The following is a 19355-nucleotide window of genomic DNA, read 5'->3' as shown; positions in this document are numbered from 1 at the left end:
TACAGGTACGGTAACACACAGCAACAGTCTGACAGAGAGACAGGGCCTCCCCCCTGGACCTCCTCCCTGGCCTCCCCCCTCTGCCTCCCCCCTGGCCTCCCCCCTCGGCCTCCCCCCTCTGCCTCCCCCCTGGCCTCCCCCCTGGGCCTCCCCCTGGCCTCCCCCCTCGGCCTCCCCCCTGGGCCTCCCCCCTGGACCTCCTCCCTGGCCTCCCCCCTCGGCCTCCTCCCCCCTGGCCTCCCCCCTCTGCCTCCCCCCTGGCCTCCCCCCTGGGCCTCCCCCCTGGGCCTCCCCCCTCGGCCTCCCCCCCTCGGCCTCCCCCCTGGCCTCCCCCTGGCCTCCCCCCTCGGCCTCCCCCCTCGGCCTCCACCCCTGGGCCTCCCCCCTGGCCTCCCCCCTGGGCCTCCCCCCTGGCCTCCCCCCTGGCCTCCAGGGTGGCCAGGCTCCCCTCACCTTCAGTATGGTACCGATGAGGACCCAGTTCCAGTCCAGGTTCTCCTTGTGGTTCAGGATGTGGCTGTCTCTCAGGTGCGTCAGCAAGGCATCTTCTGCGTCCTGCAGGACATACAGCAGATACGTTGTCACGGCAACATGGTTCTACTGACGGGGACGGGGGGGACGGGGGTGCGTTCAATGCGGGTGAGTGGTTGTCTGCGTATTTTTCCATCCATAAATCCTCCTATCTCTCAACTGGAAAAACAAGTTGGGTATGCTTTAGCTACGGAAAATTGTCATAGAGAATGTTCTTTCTGGGGGGAAAAAACACCTGGAATTATCAACCCGTGGGTGGGATGGAAAAGTACCTTTAGAGATACCGGGTTTGTTATTGGGGTACGTAGTTCTTGACCTCATGAGACCATGCCCACCTTGATGATGTAGATGTCTCTCTGGGGCCTGAAGTGCTGCTCTCGACAGTGCTGTGACGACGCGGCCTTGCGGACGATGTGGTCTAGATACAGGCTGTGGGGCTTCGGCCTTCGCTTCTTCCTCTCGTGAAACCGCTTCAGGTGGTTCACCGCTCCACTCGCTCGTCTAGAATGTCGGCATTAACGTCAGCAAGATAGCCCTCCGCCATGAGGGACTTAGTACATTAAAAGGCTTTTTTTTGTGAAAGACATTTTGTGTTATTATGCTACGGTTGTTGTTTTTTTTGGGGAAGTGTTACATAAGAGAAGGTTATTCCACTTTTGTGTGTGTGGGATGCGTGTATGGGTGTGTGTGTGGGATGCGTATGCAGGTGTGTGTGGTCTGTATGTGCGGGTGTGTGTGGGATGCGTGTGGGTGTGTGTGGGATGCGTGTGCGGGTGTGTGCGCGAGGCTACCACTCACAGTCTCTTCTCCTGTGCGATGTCGAAGGAGGCGGCCATGTTCATGAGGGTGGGCAGACAGTGCAGGTGATGGCTGTGACTGTGCGGGAGGATGGTGTTGGTCTGAGGAAGACAACACACACACACCATGACCCCGCTGACAGCATGGGGACGTCCTGAGGACAGGACCCTGAGACCGAAGGCGTTTTAGAACCCTCCCAGGGTCCTTGGTGTCTACAGAGGAGAGAACGGCTGGTTACCATGTGGAGGAGCTCGCCAAGGAGAATCATGGCTCGCACCGAGATATTGTCATCGCTGCTGGTGATCACCTCAACGAGACCCTGGGGAGGGAGGGAGGGACAGAAATGATTTCAAACAGGTGTGTGTTTGTTAATAATCAACCTAAAACAACTAATGTCTTGTAGATGATCAATCTTCCAGGGTACAGACAGACTCCATGCTACACGAGCCTACCTCTAACAGTCCACTCTTGATGAAGGCAGACAGCACCAGAGCCAGGTAGTTATCCATGAGGTCAGGCCTGACGGACAGGAAACAAGATGACTTTCTACTATTGAATATATACAGTTTGTTATTTATTATAATAAACTACATATATTTCGGTGTCTGAGTCAAGGACCTGTCTGTATTGACTGGCTACATCGCAACCACATCTCAGCTACCAGGCAGGGTGAACAACATATTTATTCTCCCCCCCCCCCCCCCCCCACACTTTAGTCATCTCTTACTTTGACAGTATGATATGAGTTGAACTAGGCAATAGGGGGGGGCCTTACCTTGAGCGTGCTCGGTGTGGAAGGATTATTTTTGCTTCAGCAGCAACGAAACCATCTGACAACCTCCAGCTGTCTTGAAACCTGCTGGGATCTGCAGACGGTGGAAAATCGAGTTCAAACATTCCCACTGTACTTGTCTTTTAGTGTTTATCATGTTCTGAACAGTGACATCAGCAGAAAGAAAATACATTTTGAAAAGAAAGAGGATAACTGAAGTTTGAGATGTTTATTTTTAAATATCCATCAAACAGTGCTTTGAGGAAAGAGTTCCTGTACCCACCTACACTGTCAAGTGCTTCTAGAAAATCGGCAGTTCCAACTGGCACAGGGAGACGAAAGATATCATACATGACCTCTAACAGGCCTTTCTGTGGGAGTGAGAACAGGGAAACAGTTAGTCACAATATCGTCACAACACACGGGGTCAGATGGCTGAGCGGTTAGGAAGTCGGGCTATTAATCAAAAGGTTGTTGGTTCGATTCCTGGCCGTGCCAAATGACGTTGTGTCCTTGGGCAAGGCACTTCACCCTACTTGCCTCGGGGGAGAATGTCACTGTACTTACTGTCAGTCGCTCTGGATAAGAGCGTCTGCTAAATGAATGAATGTAAATATTACTGACAATCATTTTGCCCCTTTAACTGGACACTTTATACAAACCTCAACGTAAAGGCAAAATAGACAGGTGTGAAACCAAACTTCAGATCACATACCCTCCACCACGTGGTAAATAAAGCTTTAATATAGCTGTGTGTGTACCTACCCTCACCTCCATATTTGGAATACAGAGCAAGCCAATCAGAGACTGTATTCCAGAGTTGCCTGACTTGCACAGGTTAATGATGCCTGGAGGAAGAAGGAGATGGATGTAAGACAACCACATAATACTGCTGTTTACACACTCTGACCTACAGGCACATAATTATAAAGAATAATTTAAATCAAAGACGAATCTTGAAACCCGATCTTGAATAAGATATACATTTCAAAACACAGCTGTTTTCCACAGACTCACAGAAAATGTACAAATACACATACATTTACACAGAAAATGTACAAATACACATACTTTTACACAGAAAATGTAAAAACACATGACATTTATGAGAAAAAATCTTGATTGACGAAGACTGTACATGCAAAACTAAATATGAATACACAACATCTTATTGTGTGTTATGACCCTTATACTGCATATGAGGTTCCACATGTCACAGGGATTACGGTTTTACCTGACCAGGAGCGGAAGGAAGCCACTATGGACATCTTACTAGCCAGGAAGCAGGCCTCTCGGTCTTCTCTACAACACAAACACCCACAGGCCAGCATGAAACGGCGCTGAGCAACGCTGGGTTATACAGCAGGCTTCTGTTTACCGCTAGAGAACTCACTTCAGCTGGCTCTCTGCTGTGTCCGAGTTGTGTCTGTAGTGGAAGTCTGTGTAGGGTGCCAGTATTTGCTGAGGGGGGGAAACAATTTATATTTATACATTTTATTAAATAAATGATTCAATAATTTAAATTTATATAATATATTATATGATATAAAATTAATACATATATATATATATATATTAATTATATACACACACACATTTATCTATAATAATAATAGTAAATCCCCCAAAAAACGTTATCTGGAGTTGGAGCTCTAGGCTCAGTCTCCCATAGTAGTCGTATCTCTCTGTGCTTCCATTACCTCCAGCTCCACGTCGGAGTGCACAAACTGGCGAGTGTGCGGGTGGTTGAGGAGGTGCAGGACGGTGGTGATGAGGGCCTCGTTGATGCGGCTCAGCTGGCAGTCGATGACGTTCTTCAGGAGGGTGCTGAGGCCTCCCCTCTGGGCTACCATCATGGGGTTCTTCAGGGCTGGGGGGCCACAGGAGTCACAGGGGGGCCTGTCAGAGAGTGTATGTGTGTGTGTGTGTGTGGGAGGGGGGTCACTCACCAAGCTCACAGATGATGGCGATGCAGGCGCGCACCATGCGGTCTCGCTCCTGCCTCCCATCGTTGCCCACGGCAATGATGGAGTTGGTGATGGAGGAAGGGAAGAGTAGTGCATTCACAGTAATCATCTGTAGGGGGCAGCAGAGAGAAGGGTTTAACAGCAGCTCAACCTAAAGAATGTTCCATTGACGCTTTTATCATTTCTAGAGGAGGGAGGGCGAGGGGATTATACTTTAAGGGGGGGGGGGTCCTACCTTTCGCACCAGCCTGAGCGCCTGTGTTCGCTCCACCTCGTTATTCTGCTGGATGTCTATGCACCTGCCAGAGGGTACAGGTCAAAGGTCAAGACCGGGTGTTGATGAATGAGGCAATCTGGGGGCACAGGGTTCCTGTGGAGGTGGGATGGGGGGGGAGGGGGGGGAGCTCACCTGGCGATCAGGTAGTCCACCTGCAGCCTGAGGACCTTCTCCAGGATGTTGCTGTCCCTGATGAGGAAGCGCAGCGCACGCAGGCCGGCCGCGCGCACCTCCTTAGCCTCGTTCAGCAGCGCCAGACGTAGACTGGGGGGCCAAACACACACACAAACACACACAAACACAAACACACACAAAAACACACACACAAACACAAACAGAGGGGAAAGTATTGAAGCATACTACTGACGGGGAGGAGTATTAATAGAACACAAAAAAAGTATTTGCCAAAGTATCTGTAGATGCTTTGTTAAAATAATCACTCACCAAACAATTATTTCTTCATGTGTCAACCCAAGTCTCTCCTCTGAATGGCCGACATTGCAGAGAAGCTGTGGGAGTAACAGGTATACCAGTATGAATGACACATCTCAAAACACTTACATACACACACACACACGTTTGTGGAGTTGTCACACCGACCTTTATGAAGTTGTTCAGGTGGCCAAGCTTGCGCATATTGGAGACTCCTTGTTGCTTGGCAACGTTTTGAAGGATCTCCCGAAGGTTCTCGGAGGGCTCTGAAAACCCAGTAAAGGTTCGCTCTGTTAGAACTCCCAAAAGGAAAAAGATGAGTGTGTTCTAAGACTGTGATGAGGGTTGACCGACATCAGGACCAAAGCATGAAGACTGACCAATATTGAAAACTGGAAAAACATAAACACAAATTTAAATACATGCAGGTCTAAATAGTGGTGTCCTGACTTGACCGTTCGGTGCCGTGCATACGTTTAAGGTCAGGTCTAAAGTGGTTTGGTTGGATGTTACGGTAATCTTGGAATCATAAACGAAATCTTTTTGATTACAAAACCAGGTCTGCATTAATCTGAGCACTGGCAGACATGCAGCATTGAGTAAAGGAGTACAAGACAGCTGACAGCAGATCACAAGGGGATTTTAAGGACACTAACCACAGTTTAACCAGTTTCCCTGTGGCAAGGACAGGGATCACTAGAGAACATGACCTTTAATTACTGCGTATTAAACTTTCTTTTTTTTTTTTTACTGGAAAGGACAAACGATTACCTCACATAACTTCTAAACCCAAACCTTCTGACTAGCAGTAATATTCCAAGAACTCTGACTTGAATGTACGTTAGTGGGTGTGTGTGTAAGGGTAAGGGGTGTGTGTGCATGTGTGTGTGGGGTGTGTGTGTGTGGGGGGGGGGGGGGTATGGGTAAAGTGTGTGTGTTAGTGGGTGTATTTGGGGAGTATAAGGGCGAACAAGATGAGACAAATAACGAAATAGCAACTTATGTTATTTATCACGGAATCCTTACACAACTATTAATGTCATGTAGCTAGATTGCCACATTATAATTATGCGTTTACACCGCGAAGGTTATGCAGTACGGGTCGTTTGTTACATGCGTACCAGCTGCCGCAGCTAAGTTGCTAGCTGGCACTGTAGTTACTGTAGCTCTATGTAAATTAATTTTGAAGAAAAAAACTGTGTGTGTGGGAAATTTATGCTAGCTCGCGTGCTATGTCGGCTAAAATGTATTATTGAATAACTGCAGGAATGTACTGGTAGCAGTGTTAGAACTTGCTGGATTGGTACAAATAAAATGCATTTTACTCAGACTTTACTGTGTCTCAGCATGATAACGTTTATGATAGCAGCATCTTGCTTGGGTTAGACTAGCCAGCAACATGGGCTGGTATCAGTGATGAATGATGATGATGATGATGATGATGATGATGATGCTGACTCCAATCTGATTCATAACGTACCTCTGGAAAGATCGAGCGGTACATTTTCCTCCCCACTGTCATTCCGACCTGCCAAACTCAGAATTAACATCAACACGGTAGAGGGAGAAACAGCGATTATTGAGCCTCAGACAACTTTCTGATGGGTCAGTGTCCATTACAACCACTGAAGAAGAAATCTGGTCTCACTCACCTCGCATCCGAATGCTTCGGGTCGGACGGCCTCGGATGCTGACCGCCATGTTTCCAGAATTTTTTCTCAACTCCACCTGAAACAACAGGGATTATCGCGAGAAACACATGAGTTCAGCTACTACATTTTTCATTAAGCAACACCAGCAGGGGGAAAATACCGCTTTCCCACCATATAAAACTGTAATGATGAATGCCAACGAGTACGCAATCAGCATAACAGTCACTGTTTAAAAGAGTTTCTACATTTCTGTTTCTTCTCGTTGTGATCAGTGACACCCAAAAACAGATTGTCTACATTCACACCTTATGCTTAGGGCCAGCTATTTAAAATTGCTTGTACAGAATTCTTTGGTTTAATCCATGTATTGTACATTGGACGGGGCGCAACCAAACTCATAGGCTACATTAATACCGAACACAACTATTTCTCATAGCGGCAATAATATGTATGTAGCAATATGTATGCGTGCATGTGCTTAGACTATACAGAAAACGTTGCTAGTGTGTTCATACATGGCAATTAACATACATAATTAATGTGCCCAATTGTCAGACTGTTTAAGACTTGTTGGTTCATTTCACTTGTCCACTGAGTGCCGCTCTTCACCTTACATTCTAAAAACTGGTCCCGAATAAGAGCGACTTCCGCCTACAGCCAGCCAATCACATCGTAGTAAGTAGCACACCAGCAATACTGGGGCGGGCAACCAAGCGGGAGGTTTAAATTGCAATTGTGTCCCGCTTGAATCTTGGAAAACTATCTCAAAAGCTGCCGAACTATATTTTACCTGGGTCTCCTATCTACAACAGAGGAAATGTCTCACAAAAGGTAACTGCCTGCAATATTTTTTACAGCCGATCGAGCATCGATTGCCTTGTGCGTTGTCGAGGACGCATGGGGGTTGCCTTGGTCAGATGTGCCACTTGCCGTAGGATGTTCCAATGCTCAAATTTTCAACATTCTTCAGTCCAGACATCAGTGTAAACTGCATAGCTTACAACTTAGCAAATGTATATTCTATTATTTACATAGTGAAATAATGAGTGGCGCACTGTATGCTGCTAATTAGCTACTGCTGGAAACTTCTGCAACCACTTCTGCAACAACTTCTGCAACAACCTCGCGCTCTCACGTCTCCTTTGATTGCAAACTGATAAAAACCTGGACATCTACAACGACATGTATTTATATTAGTATAGTTGTGTATTACTATTCCAAGCCAGAATTTTTATTTCCATTCTCCCTCTTTTTCATGTTGTGTCACGGCCCGCGCGATCTGACTAGCTTGCTAAAGTTAGCTTCCAACATTATGGCGGGCACCCTTTGTGACTCGTAAACCCAAAACAGTCTCTGCATTTTTATTTCACATTAAGATGTAGTTCTTGCACAGTGTATACATCCCATAATGTATGTGTTTAAATCTAATCAGTCTCTTTTTTCGTTTCAGGCCGCTTCAGGAGTTGTCCCTTCTGAGTGATAAATTCGAGGGTTCAATGCTGACCGACTCGCACCAGCGGAACAAACAGAAAAGCAGGGTATGTCTTGGGGGTATAGATAATGAGAACACCCCTACCGAACTCATCCAGGAGTGGTCACCACCTCACAAGCACGCGAAGGTCGTCATTAAAGGCAAAGAAAACCAAGGAAGACAGTTTGTTCTTGCTAGGCGATCCAGAAAAAGCACGCAATTCACAGGTGGGTTAAACGACTGTAGCATCTCATCCGCGTCCCATACATTTCTTGAGTTAACCTTTTTTTATTGCCTAACTAATTAATATGTTGTTTGAATGTTCGTGTAGTTGCAGTGTCCTGTTGGGATAGTTTACCGGACGAGCTGTTGCTGCACATCCTCTCCTGCCTGCCGCTACGGGACCTACTTAGGATGTCCAGGGTCTGCAAACGATGGCATCGCCTGGCGTAAGTCTAGGACCCCTAACTCAGGCCTGTTGCTGTGACACTAAAGTATTCATACGTAAATATCGCATTGGCAGTCTGTTATGTTGCTGCGTTAGCCTCGTTCATTGGAACACATCTATTTCTGCACTACTGTAAAGCTTATGAGTGTCTCTGAGGTAGGATTGATCCCATCTGTTCTGGTTCATGGCAGGTTTGATGAGACACTGTGGCAGAGTGTGGATCTGGTGGGGAGCACCCAGCTGGACTGTGCCCTGGGGCAGGTGCTCACAGCTGGGGTGAAGAGACTGCGCTGCCCCCATACCTTCCTTGGGGAACCACATTTCACTACGAAAGGGTGAGTTTTTGCCCATTGGGTTTACCATTTTTTTTAACCCAATACAAAAACAAATACAAATGATTTTCTTTTAACCTTCGCAATGTGGAGGTCTGAGACAGCGCAACGGTTAAAAGAAAATGCTTCCCTTTGTTTTTGTATGCGGTAAAGTTGTCGCAATACGGGGGTGGGTCACAATGACTGATGGGTCAGAATGACACGAAGATAACACAAAGTTAAATTATTGTGATTTTGCGAGGCTGTCCTGGGTTAAGACTAGAATTTAACAGTTTAATCTAAAAGGAGGATTTGAACCTGCGACCTTCTGATCTATAGGCGTATGCTCTCACCACTTAGCTACAAAGTGCACCTATTGATGTCCTGTCTGCTCCGTCTCCCAGGCACCTGCATGTCCAGCACATGGATCTCTCCAGCTGCACTGCCAGCCCTTCAGTCCTGCTGGATATCATCTCACGCTGCCGGCAGTTGAATCACCTGAGCCTGGAAGGAATGGAGCTCTCTGACGGCATCATCCAGTGAGTGGAAACCAAACCGTGAATGGTGACATGGTCTTTCCCCCTTTAATGGTGGCGACCCACCATAATTTGTCCTGCTTCACAGTTCTGCTCTCTTAAGTGCACTCGATTGATGCAGTTAATTCGAAAAAGTGCCAGATTTTCTTCCAGGGGCGCAAGTCCACAGACCCTCCTAGAAGATTTGAGGCCAGTGGTCTCCCCCCCTGTGGTCTCACAAAGTCCTGTGGGAAACACTGGGTGATTTGCGAGAGATGTTCCTTGTGACCTTCTCCCTAACCCCTTAAACGTGTCTCGCAGGTCCCTGTCCGAGAACCCAAACCTAGAGGAGCTGAACCTGTGCGGCTGCTCTGGCTTCTCTGCTGAGGTGCTTGGAGACATGCTCCGGTCCTGTTCCCGGTGAGCTAGCGAAACATGTTGGGGGGGTTTCAGCTTTTTGTTAATGTGGTTTAGATTCTGACAGTTCAAGGCAGGAAAGGCAGGGTGGGAAAGAGAGGGGATGACATGCAGGGTATATGGTACATGTTTTACCCAGTGAGCCACTGGGGCAGCAGAGCTGAAGTGGTGAAACTCATTCCTCAGTATAAATACCTGCCCATGCAACCTGTGGCATAGGTCGTTTTTCTATGGCTTTGATGACTAAAATAGTGTGTGTGAAAGAGGGTTGCGTATGGGAGTCAGACGACCCTAGTTCAAACCCCGGAGTGGGCAAGTTAGGGAGCAATATTGACGAACAAGGTAATGATACTTGTGACTGGTTAAACATCTTTTTACAACCCCATTTTTTTATTGACTGATTTATTTTGGGAGGAATAATTTGTAAGTTTTCTGTATTTTCTTCTACGAAGGTTGGAGAATCTTAACATATCGTGGTGTGACTTCAGCCATGATCACGTGAAGGCTGTGGTGGATAACCTAGCGTGTAGCATGGTCCACCTAAACCTCAGTGGCTACCGTCAGAACCTGACCATGGAAGGTAAGAGAGGCCTTAGAGAGCATCACCATGACAGGACTAATGTGCTTCTGGGAAGTTGTGTTAACAACATAGTTTATCGCTCTAAATAAGAGTGTCTGCTAAATGACTAAATGTATGCTCAAGCTATAAGTCTGGCTGTTAGTGGTGTAACACGTTGACATGTTGAATGGCTGTTCCACGTCATGGGAGGGATCTTAGCCTTTTCTGTTTTTCAATGACTGTTAACCTGCTAATGCTGGCCTTCTTCTCAGACCTGAAAACCTTGGTGGAGAGATGTCCAAACCTCCAGGTTCTGGATGTTAGGTGAGGACCTACCACACCTGAGAAGCTAAAAGCGTTTGTCATGTTGTTCGGGGTCTGGTCTGTATGTGGAACTCAAGTTGTCACTTGTGTTAACTGGTTTCCGCCTTGTGTTTTACAGTGACAGTGTTCTCTTGACGACGGACTGTTTCACCGTTCTTCTGGAACTGAAGGAACTCGTAAACCTGGGCTTGAGTCGCTGCTACCTCATCCACCCTGCTTCCCTGGCGTGAGTCTCACGCACACAACTTCAAAAACAGATCAATTTACAATCTCAAAGTTCTGTGCCCATCCTTCCTTTTATCATATCAAGATTTAAAAATAAAAAGTTTTTTGTGTTTCTCTTATCAGTGACTTGGAGACGTTTCCTTCGCTGAGGACTCTGCAGGTATACGGGCTGGTACAAGACAGCTACCTTCCTGCCCTGAAGAAGGGTCTGCCTCGCGTCAGCATCAACAGCGAGCCGTTCTCCCGCGTCGCTCGTCCTACCCCCGTCGACCTGAGGGAACACCGCATGTGGAACATGAGGTGTCGGCTGAAATATAGGCTTTAGAACGCGTTAGTCGTCTCCAACTGCATTCAAGGAAGTATGTTGGTTTCCAAAGGACATGTTCAGGTTGGGAGTCTCTCAGACTGTTGTGGAGATGATTTTATAAGGGTCGAGTTTGAGCATTAGGTTGGAAAGCTTTCAGCCAGTGCTGGTTGTCAAGTAAGGCAGAGATTTCATTATGCCTTGAAGGTGCACAGTCAGGGTGAGATTTTAAAATGCAGGTACTATGCATTTCTTCTGTATAACAAGCAGAGAACGTTGTAGGATTTTTTTTCTTTTTAGGGTTCTCATTTTAGAAATGTTTTAATCTTGAATTGTTTTACCGGTAGAATATGATAAGAATGTGAAAGGAAGTGTATTTGTAAAATTGATGAACAAAGATAAAGCCAGAGAATGTGGTGCGGTTTATATTTGCCTTATGAAACATTCCAAAGACAGACTTGCTTGATAAAAGACTGGTCCTAACTTTGTTCAACTATGTTGATGATGCTCACGTTCTTGAAGTTATGTTACCATGCCGATGTGTAATCATTAATGTACTGAATGTCAAACAGATGAAGCTAATACTTGCCTAAAAACTGACTATAGAACAAATCCCACTATTTAAATCCCTTTTTGAAAGTCTGCAGCGTTTCAAAAATGTCATTTTTGTAACTTTTATATGTGAATTTGAACAAAGATAAGGCTGCTTCCGTTTATGAATTCAGTTCATGTAAGAAGGGATTGATGTTACTCAGACAGTACAGCTTGTTTCAGTCAGCTACTTTAAACTGAATGTTGGACTTGTCATGCTATGGAACTGGTCCATGGGTGTTCAGTGTAAAATTGTGAATGAGAGCACTAAGGCATCTGTAATGTCAATGTCAGCCACAAGATGGCGCCCTGCACCCTTTTATATGGTTCTCATTCTAGGTGTTGAAAGTTGGGCATCCGTTAAGAAATTGTTGGAACTTGAATTTTTATTCATGCATTGTGCAAACATTTTGGAAATGTCTACATACAATTATGTAAATAAATGTTTTTATTGCAAGTCTTTGTGAGTTTGTGCTAAGTTAAGGCACAACATTAAGCTTTAAAAAAAAAAAAAAGGCTTACACTTTTGGCTCCAAGTGATTTAATAGTGAACCAATATTTCAGCACACAGTGCTGCTGTCTGGGTAATATAACTTACAAATACACAACACAATGCAGCCCAAAGCTAACAGCAGATGTCCTATAACTCCTAGTCAAAAGACATAGCCTTTAATGCATTTATTCATTGTGCAACACGAGAACTGTTCACGTAAACTTCTCTTTTTGTACATTGCCTGGTTTATCAAGGATTTAATAAGGGATAATCTGCTCTTCGATGTGATTGGTTTTCAGGGTGCATGATTGCCCTGGCTGTGACCAGTTTTGATCATGTTCCACAAAACTAAACATTGGTTTGGTTTTAAGGTTTAGTGCACTTTGTAGCTGTTCATTAGTTTAAAGTCAACTCAATAGCAATGCGGCATAAAGCTCAAAAGGCTAGAAAAGTACTTGGTCAGCCAAGCTGAAAATAGATTTAGTAAATAATGCACTAATATCAAAATGTTCAATCACTGCTCTCAACAAATTTTCTTGATAAGGTACATTTTTGGCACTGTGTGGTAAGAAAATAAATACAAATAAAATTCTAATCATTTGACGAGAATTGAACTCATGGTTGGTATAAAGGGCTTCCTTGGTAAAACCATTTCAAACAGCGTCTGTAACAATCAGCATGAATGAAATAAACTTCAGCAGCAAGGACAAGCATCACAAGTTACAACAGCAACTCACAGTCGAGAATATGAACCACAGAACACCACCAGGAAAGATATTTACAACAATCTAAATACACTTTCCCTGACAAAAGTTACATTTTTTCACCCCCCCAGTGATGCGATGGGTCAACTGCATTTGGCTACGTGTCTCATTAGAGACGGAGGGAGGGCAGTGAACAGCAAATCAGTAACATTGAACTTTCTGCCTGGATTAACATAACGCAAACATACAATACATCTGTCATTACAATGCCTCAAAGTCAGCTCATGAAGGGGACGGTTCACTATACTGGACGACAGGAGATCCACCACAGAGTGGAGAGTTACAATTTAAGGCTGCATTCCAGTAAAATCAGGAAACAATAAAAGAAAACAAAAAATCAACACCACACAAGCTAGTACACTTTTACTGGCAAGGTCAGTTTAGAGAAGGGATGTGTCTCTGGAAAGAACTTTGACGGGTCGTGCAAAGAGAAAGGGAACCCTCCCCAAAATAGTCTAATGTGATTTCTTTGCTGTTTAACCAAATCAAAGTCAATCCAGTCAAAAACTTCATTTGTGAATTTCACCATACCACTTCTATCCCCCAATCCCCTCTCTCCCCCAATCCCCTCTCACCCCCAATCCCCTCTCACCCTAACCCCTCTGTCCCGCATCCTGTTTCTTACCCTAACCTTCTCTCCCCCCCCTCCAGATGAAAAACAACATCTGACCAAGTTCACCTCAAGATCACCAACGTCACAAGTCCTGCTGTACCAGACTAGCCTCCTCCGTCCACTGCTACGACGCACCTCTCGACGCCCACGGAGGAGGAGTCTGTGCTCTCCGCCAGGCGACGGACCAATCAGCTTCACAGAAGAACGGTCCGCAGCTGGTCTTCGTCGCTCATGGTGATCGTTGCTACGGCGCCGTCGTTGAACTCGAACGACGTCCCCCCGTCCACCACCATGCAAGCGTCCCAGCAGCGTGAACGCACGCACACCCTAAACGACAAGACCGGGGTCAGGTGGCTGAGCGGTTAGGGAATAGGGCTATTGATCAGAAAGTTGCCGGTTCGATTCCCGGCCGTGCCAAATGACGTTGGGCAAGGCACTTCACCCTACTTGTCTCTGGGAGAATGTCCCTGTACTTACTGTAATTCGCTTTGGATAAGAGCGTCTGCTAAATGACTGAATGTAACTGGGCCTGTTTACGAACGCATGAGGCTTTAACAGTAGGAGACGATGTTTGGATTAAAGTGAGGTACCGGTTGGCGAAGCCTCGCTGACGGCTGTTGGAGAACACCCTGTTGACGATGGGTTCTCTGATGCTGTAGAACATTCTACCGTCCTCAGGGCCGTACACCAGAGACTCATTGTACTTCTCTGTAACTGTCAGGAAAAAAAGAATACCATATAATAATGGAACTTTTAATTTATTAATTTAACTTTTGGGATATTAATCTGGGTTACTTTCAGGGATTCAGTGCAAATCACTATGGAAACAATGTTGTCTTTTACGGAACAGATGCCATGACTAATGCTCGTCAACATTCAGCAACCCCATGTTACGAAACGTACCTTTTCCTATCAGTTCCTGGTTCAGTGGAATATCAAGACCCGTTTGTGCCTTTCCTAGAAGGAAACACTCAGCTGGTCATGGCTGCTGATAGAACATCTAGTCTTTATTCCCAGATTTGATGACACAACACCAATTTAAACACACACCAGACAGCTGTATGATTATTTAAAAGTTTACGATGTGTACATACCAATTCTAAGGACATCCTCCACAGCTTGTTCAACAAGTTTGTTAATATTATAGGACCTAAAAAATAAAATAAATAAAATTGCCTTTCATTTAGCAACACCAGTGAATTGCTGGGAAAGAAAACCTTAAGAAGAATCGAGGATATCATCAGGCAGTTCTAGGAACAATCATTGACAAGACCTCCCATGCACCTACAAGCACTCGTCTGTGGATTTCTGATTGGCTGTAACATCCCTTGTAAAAACCGTGTGTAGCCAACCCTTGTTTTTGTAATCAATACCAACAGACGCCAGCGCACACCAGGACATCTAGCACCCCCTCAAGTTTGTTTATCCAGAACGAGCCAGAGAAGATCTGGATGGCTACGTACCAGGCTTTGGACCCGGTACCAGTGCATACGCTGAGGCCTGAACTCTTCTGCTTCTCCCAGGGGCCGTCGTTCACGGACATCTCATAGTAGGAGGCCCTATGGAGCGAGAGGGTGAGATGAGCTTTGAAGGATTTAAACTTCCCCCTGTGATGGACAGAAATCCACCAATGAGTGCTAGGCAGATGGTTGAGGGGGGTGGGGGGGTATTTAGACAACATGCTCAGACACAGTCATGTTTAGGAGGGGTTGGTGTGGTTGGCATGCTATGGTTAAGTGATAGGGCTCACCTCGAGGAGAGAGATTCACCGATGAAGATTTCGTTCAGACTTCGGACGGGGAGAAGGTAAGGCTTGGAGGGGTTTCCATCCACTGCACCTGTCTCAAAGAAACACAACTTAGTGAACAACGAGGAAGAGCCAGCACACTTGTTCTCTAACAAACATACTCAAAGATAGTAAAGGACAGAATACTTGGACTCCAGAATTAGTAACATCCATAGACAGATAAGCAGACAGAGACAGACACACAGACAAGGCCCCCAGACAGACAAGGCCCCCAGACAGGCAGGGCCCACAGACAGGCAGGGCCCACAGACAGGCAGGGCCCACAGACAGGCAGGGCCCACAGACAGGCAGGGCCCACAGACAGGCAGGGCCCACAGACAGGCAAACAGGCAGAGTCAGATATCCAGGCAGTTAGCAGGGAGGACAGAAGGACAGGTACACATGGTGGCGCAGGGTGCTGGCGGGGGCGTACAGCGCTGGGCCTGCAGGGTGGTGATGCGGTGGGCCTGGTTGTGCTGCTCCAGGCTCAGCTGCTGTTCGTGGAGGTCCACCGGGGTGGGGTTGATCCCCGTGCCCTCCAGGTGCAGACGGATCCTCTGGCGCCACTGCCACCTGACGGGGGGGGGGGGGGGGGGGGGGGGGGGCAGGTGGGGAGAGGGGGGGAGGGCAGGTGGGGAGAGGGGGGGATGGTTGGAGGGCAGATGGGAGAGGGGGGGGAGGGCCAGAGGGCAGGTGGGGAGAGCACGTGGGGAGAGAGAAGGGGAGGGCAGGGCAAGAAGGGAGAGAAAGAGAAGTAAATAGTTTAATCAGTAAAGGACTTAAGCAGTGTGCGTGGGGAAGAGACACAGAGAGAGAGACACAGAGAGAGAGAGGAGAGAGAAGGGAAGGAAGCGAGGTGACAAAAAAATAAGCCGGGATATTAATAGGAAGTTCCGGGAATCAGAGCGGACACTTCCGTGACACAAGCAGCAGGGGGCGGAGGAGGAGCCTCGGCAGAATGAACAGTCCAAATGTTAACACAAATCTTAATCACACTTAATCACTCACTTAATCGTGTTTTGACTTTAGCTAGAAGGAGACCCTCACCTGAAGTCCCCCCGTCTGAGTTTGTGGAGCACCTCAGGGAAGGCGTGTGTGTAATGCACAGGCAGACACAGGTGACCCTCTGACCTTCACCCGCACAGAGAAAGGAAAACAAGGGTTCAGCACGTACAGTCCTTTTCTCTGACGCTAATCTTTTTACGTTTGTTTTTTCTAAGAAGATAAAATAAAAGGTTAGTTGGACTGAATCAAGTTTCTTTTTTCCGTTTCCTTTTTTTTTTTTTTTTTTTTTACCCAACAAACTTCTTGGGTACCCAACAGGATTGTCTGCTAACTGACAGTTCCAGGTGTTTTACAAAACATTCCAAACCACTATTCCCTTATTCCATGTTTTGTCTTTATTCATAAACCCTCCCTTCCAAAAACATTCCATGATGAGTTCATACCTCTCCGGATCAGTATTGACACCAACAACTGGTTTGTCCCTGCTGAACACCTTACTGGCCACTAGTAACATGGTCCCATCACCTACAACATGAATGGAGGTTAGTCTCAATGACAAGCAGGCTACACAATAGCTTATGTGTTGTCTGAAGCTGTTGTTTGGATAACTCCCTTTATTCTGTGGGTCACACCTCAAATAACCCCTTTATTCTGTGGGTCACACCTCAAATAACCCCTTTATTCTGTGGGTCACACCTCAAATAACCCCTTTCTACGGTTTAGAAAAGGGGTCATCGTTTTGTCCCGCAGTAGAACACAAAAATGTGTTACTGTTGAAAAAAAACTACAAAAATTGCTTCCAAAAACGAACACTAATCAACTAACACAATCTATCTTTTATTGTGAAAACTACAAAAATGACTTCCATAAATAACGAAGAAAACCCCTACCGCCAGCAGAGATGATGGCATCGGCCCATTTCACCGTTTCTTCACTGTATTCCCCCCTCTTCACCACACGCACTTCAACTCCCTCTTGTCTGGAGAGAGAAACACACACAAACACAGAGAGACCAAACACAGATTTAGCACCAATAACTATCGTTGCTTATGGCAAGAGAACAGCGTCTGTGCCACTCGTAAGGAAGGCAGGAGGAAGATGTGTGGCTGGGGTTTATTTAAACACACACACACACACTTACTGTAGACTGTGCACTATGTGTTCCACGTTGCGTGTGTGGATGTTGTGCCTCTCCAAAAGACCACAGTAGCTAGAACCTTTCATTGCCAACTGACAGGTAAAGGAAACAAAACGTTGGAACTTTAAGTCAAACAGTTTCAAATACGACCCTTGAATAAAGTTGATGAAACCGTTATCAAAGTGAGTTGTGAAGCAATGTTCAGGCATTGGTGGACGAGATTTCCTAATACTGCAGCTTACAACAATTAGGGCCCAAGACCAGACGGCCAGCCAAGGAGGACTGAACACATTTCTGATCAGTATATCAGTGTGACTAGTCTTGAGTTAGACCTACTTCTATATAAAGACATCCATACAAGACTACAAACGATATAAATACGTAACACCCTCTCCCAAGATAAAACTTCAGGCAGACAAATGGCACCAGCAGCCTGTATCCATTGGAGCTGCAAAAAAGGATATGGTTGCTTTCACGTCATCGTCTTACCAGCTGTTTCAGATCCTCCTGGGAAAGTTCTGAATAACGGTATCTTTGCTGCTCAAATTCATATCTTGTCGTCTTCGTGACCACCGCAACTTTTTCGGGTTTGAACCCAGCATCGGCATGCGATACAACATGTCGTATTCCAAACAGGACAGGCGTGAGGCGACGAACACAGGTTCCATTCAGGACTGCGACAACTCGATTCCCGAGGCACATAAAGTTCATGAATGAACGACTGGTCATTGTAAACTTGTAAAACAAAGGTCAGTTTGTTCACGACCTTATCTACGGAATCGCTACCGTCTGTCAGTTTATCAAATCTCGGTTTAACTGGCAGTCCAGCTGTTTAGCCTGGCTTCCATTCATTCACTGAACTCGTTGAATCCAGATGCTGCGAGACAACGCTGTCATCCGTCCCGACCTGTCAAAGCATTAGCATCCGACCTGTCACTGCTAACCCAAACCTCGTCAGGTGCAAGACCGGGCGTTACGTTTGGAAAGAATTAATGTGCATTTCTCGACCGAACGTGTAACTGAATCCAGGTAAACAGCAGGTCCTCAAGCGAAATAATGCGACTAACAGGTTAACACTATCCATATAAGCATGGCCACTTGTGGATTTGTCAGCTTCCTGACAGCTAACTAGCTAGCAACCGTAGCCCTATGGCTGTCCAAAGTTACTTAGAAGCACGAGGGTGTTCACGAAAACAACCCCGCCTTTCACATTTTCTACGTATTTTCTTGCCAAACGACTACTGTCACTTTTGTCACAATTATTATTTTCTTGAAGCAACGTTGACCCTAGTTTGCTGACATAGCTTACACGACTTCTTAAGAGCGTACGAGGACAGTTAGCTAATAACGAGGACGCCACAACACACAGGTACAATCCCGCATCCCCACGCAGCTGCAATTTCATTGGTCACGTAGAACGTACTAGTTAAAAGGGGGTGGGGCGTTTATGGTACTTCTGATATACCTTATCTATCTTGGCTCCTTCATCATATCCGCTTTAGAGAGAAGTAAATTACAGTTTTTCTCAGTCGCTTTGGGACATTTCTCAGATCAGAATTGAAGTTCTCAAAACAGTAATTGCATTTCTCAAAACAACTTGTACAAATAGTAAAACACCATGGATTACTTGCAAAAGCCAGTCTATTGCCCAAAATCCTTAGTTCATCTCTCAAAAGTAAATATCTGTGTCAATGAACATGTCAGTGCCATCAGAATGACAAGTCCTTGTGTCATTGTGTACGTATAAGACAGTCAAATTTCTTAGTCATGTTGTCAATATAACAGTGTACTCTGGAGGGATGTTCTGATGTAAACTTGGCTAAAGTTTTGATGATAATTATTGTAAATTGTAGGTTACACCTTAGTGTATATAGGAGTTTGATTGCATGAGACGGACAAGATTCACATTTATGCTTTTACTGTAATTTGTTGACAGACCATGTCATTGCGATACAGAAAGGA

General features: G+C 45.9%; 3 protein-coding genes across 6 annotated transcripts in view; 1 reads left to right on the top strand and 2 right to left on the bottom strand.

Moving 5' to 3' along the window:
• LOC124484451 (rapamycin-insensitive companion of mTOR-like) overlaps nucleotides 1–6500 on the bottom strand; it is a 15040-nt gene extending 8540 nt beyond the window's left edge. The window contains 18 exon segments of the mRNA XM_047045366.1: nucleotides 454–555; nucleotides 867–1032; nucleotides 1330–1430; nucleotides 1568–1648; nucleotides 1782–1848; nucleotides 2105–2195; nucleotides 2385–2472; nucleotides 2867–2949; nucleotides 3336–3403; nucleotides 3495–3562; nucleotides 3802–3971; nucleotides 4051–4177; nucleotides 4304–4367; nucleotides 4478–4609; nucleotides 4790–4854; nucleotides 4946–5043; nucleotides 6258–6305; nucleotides 6430–6500. Coding sequence (XP_046901322.1) covers nucleotides 454–555; nucleotides 867–1032; nucleotides 1330–1430; nucleotides 1568–1648; nucleotides 1782–1848; nucleotides 2105–2195; nucleotides 2385–2472; nucleotides 2867–2949; nucleotides 3336–3403; nucleotides 3495–3562; nucleotides 3802–3971; nucleotides 4051–4177; nucleotides 4304–4367; nucleotides 4478–4609; nucleotides 4790–4854; nucleotides 4946–5043; nucleotides 6258–6305; nucleotides 6430–6478 — 1668 coding nt within the window. The 5' untranslated portion in view covers nucleotides 6479–6500.
• Nucleotides 6501–7117: 617 nt separating this feature from the next.
• Nucleotides 7118–13009, top strand: skp2 (S-phase kinase-associated protein 2, E3 ubiquitin protein ligase). Its single transcript, XM_047045267.1, has 10 exons — nucleotides 7118–7260; nucleotides 7880–8127; nucleotides 8232–8349; nucleotides 8540–8683; nucleotides 9064–9198; nucleotides 9496–9594; nucleotides 10044–10171; nucleotides 10423–10474; nucleotides 10593–10700; nucleotides 10823–13009. The coding sequence occupies exons 1-10, from the start codon at nucleotides 7247–7249 to the stop codon at nucleotides 11022–11024; spliced, it is 1248 nt and encodes a 415-aa protein (XP_046901223.1). The 5' UTR covers nucleotides 7118–7246; the 3' UTR covers nucleotides 11025–13009.
• Nucleotides 12315–18797, bottom strand: nadk2 (NAD kinase 2, mitochondrial). Of its 4 annotated transcripts, none has more exons than XM_047045262.1 (12): nucleotides 17883–18797; nucleotides 17397–17485; nucleotides 17146–17234; nucleotides 16699–16780; nucleotides 16298–16381; nucleotides 15651–15823; nucleotides 15215–15302; nucleotides 14928–15071; nucleotides 14559–14614; nucleotides 14368–14421; nucleotides 14055–14178; nucleotides 12315–13791 (listed from the first exon to the last, which is right to left on the bottom strand). In XM_047045262.1, the coding sequence occupies exons 1-12, from the start codon at nucleotides 18120–18122 to the stop codon at nucleotides 13659–13661; spliced, it is 1356 nt and encodes a 451-aa protein (XP_046901218.1). In that variant the 5' UTR covers nucleotides 18123–18797; the 3' UTR covers nucleotides 12315–13658. The 4 variants fall into 4 exon arrangements, with proteins under 4 accessions (XP_046901218.1, XP_046901221.1, XP_046901219.1 ...); XM_047045265.1 differs by having other exon boundaries at nucleotides 14928–15023; XM_047045263.1 differs by having other exon boundaries at nucleotides 15684–15823.
• Between the last annotated feature and the right edge of the window lie 558 nt (nucleotides 18798–19355).

The sequence above is a fragment of the Hypomesus transpacificus genome, chromosome 22 (assembly GCF_021917145.1).
Source record: "Hypomesus transpacificus isolate Combined female chromosome 22, fHypTra1, whole genome shotgun sequence".
In the NCBI taxonomy this organism is placed as follows: Eukaryota; Metazoa; Chordata; class Actinopteri; order Osmeriformes; family Osmeridae; genus Hypomesus; species Hypomesus transpacificus.
This window is presented reverse-complemented; position numbering and strand designations above follow the sequence as displayed.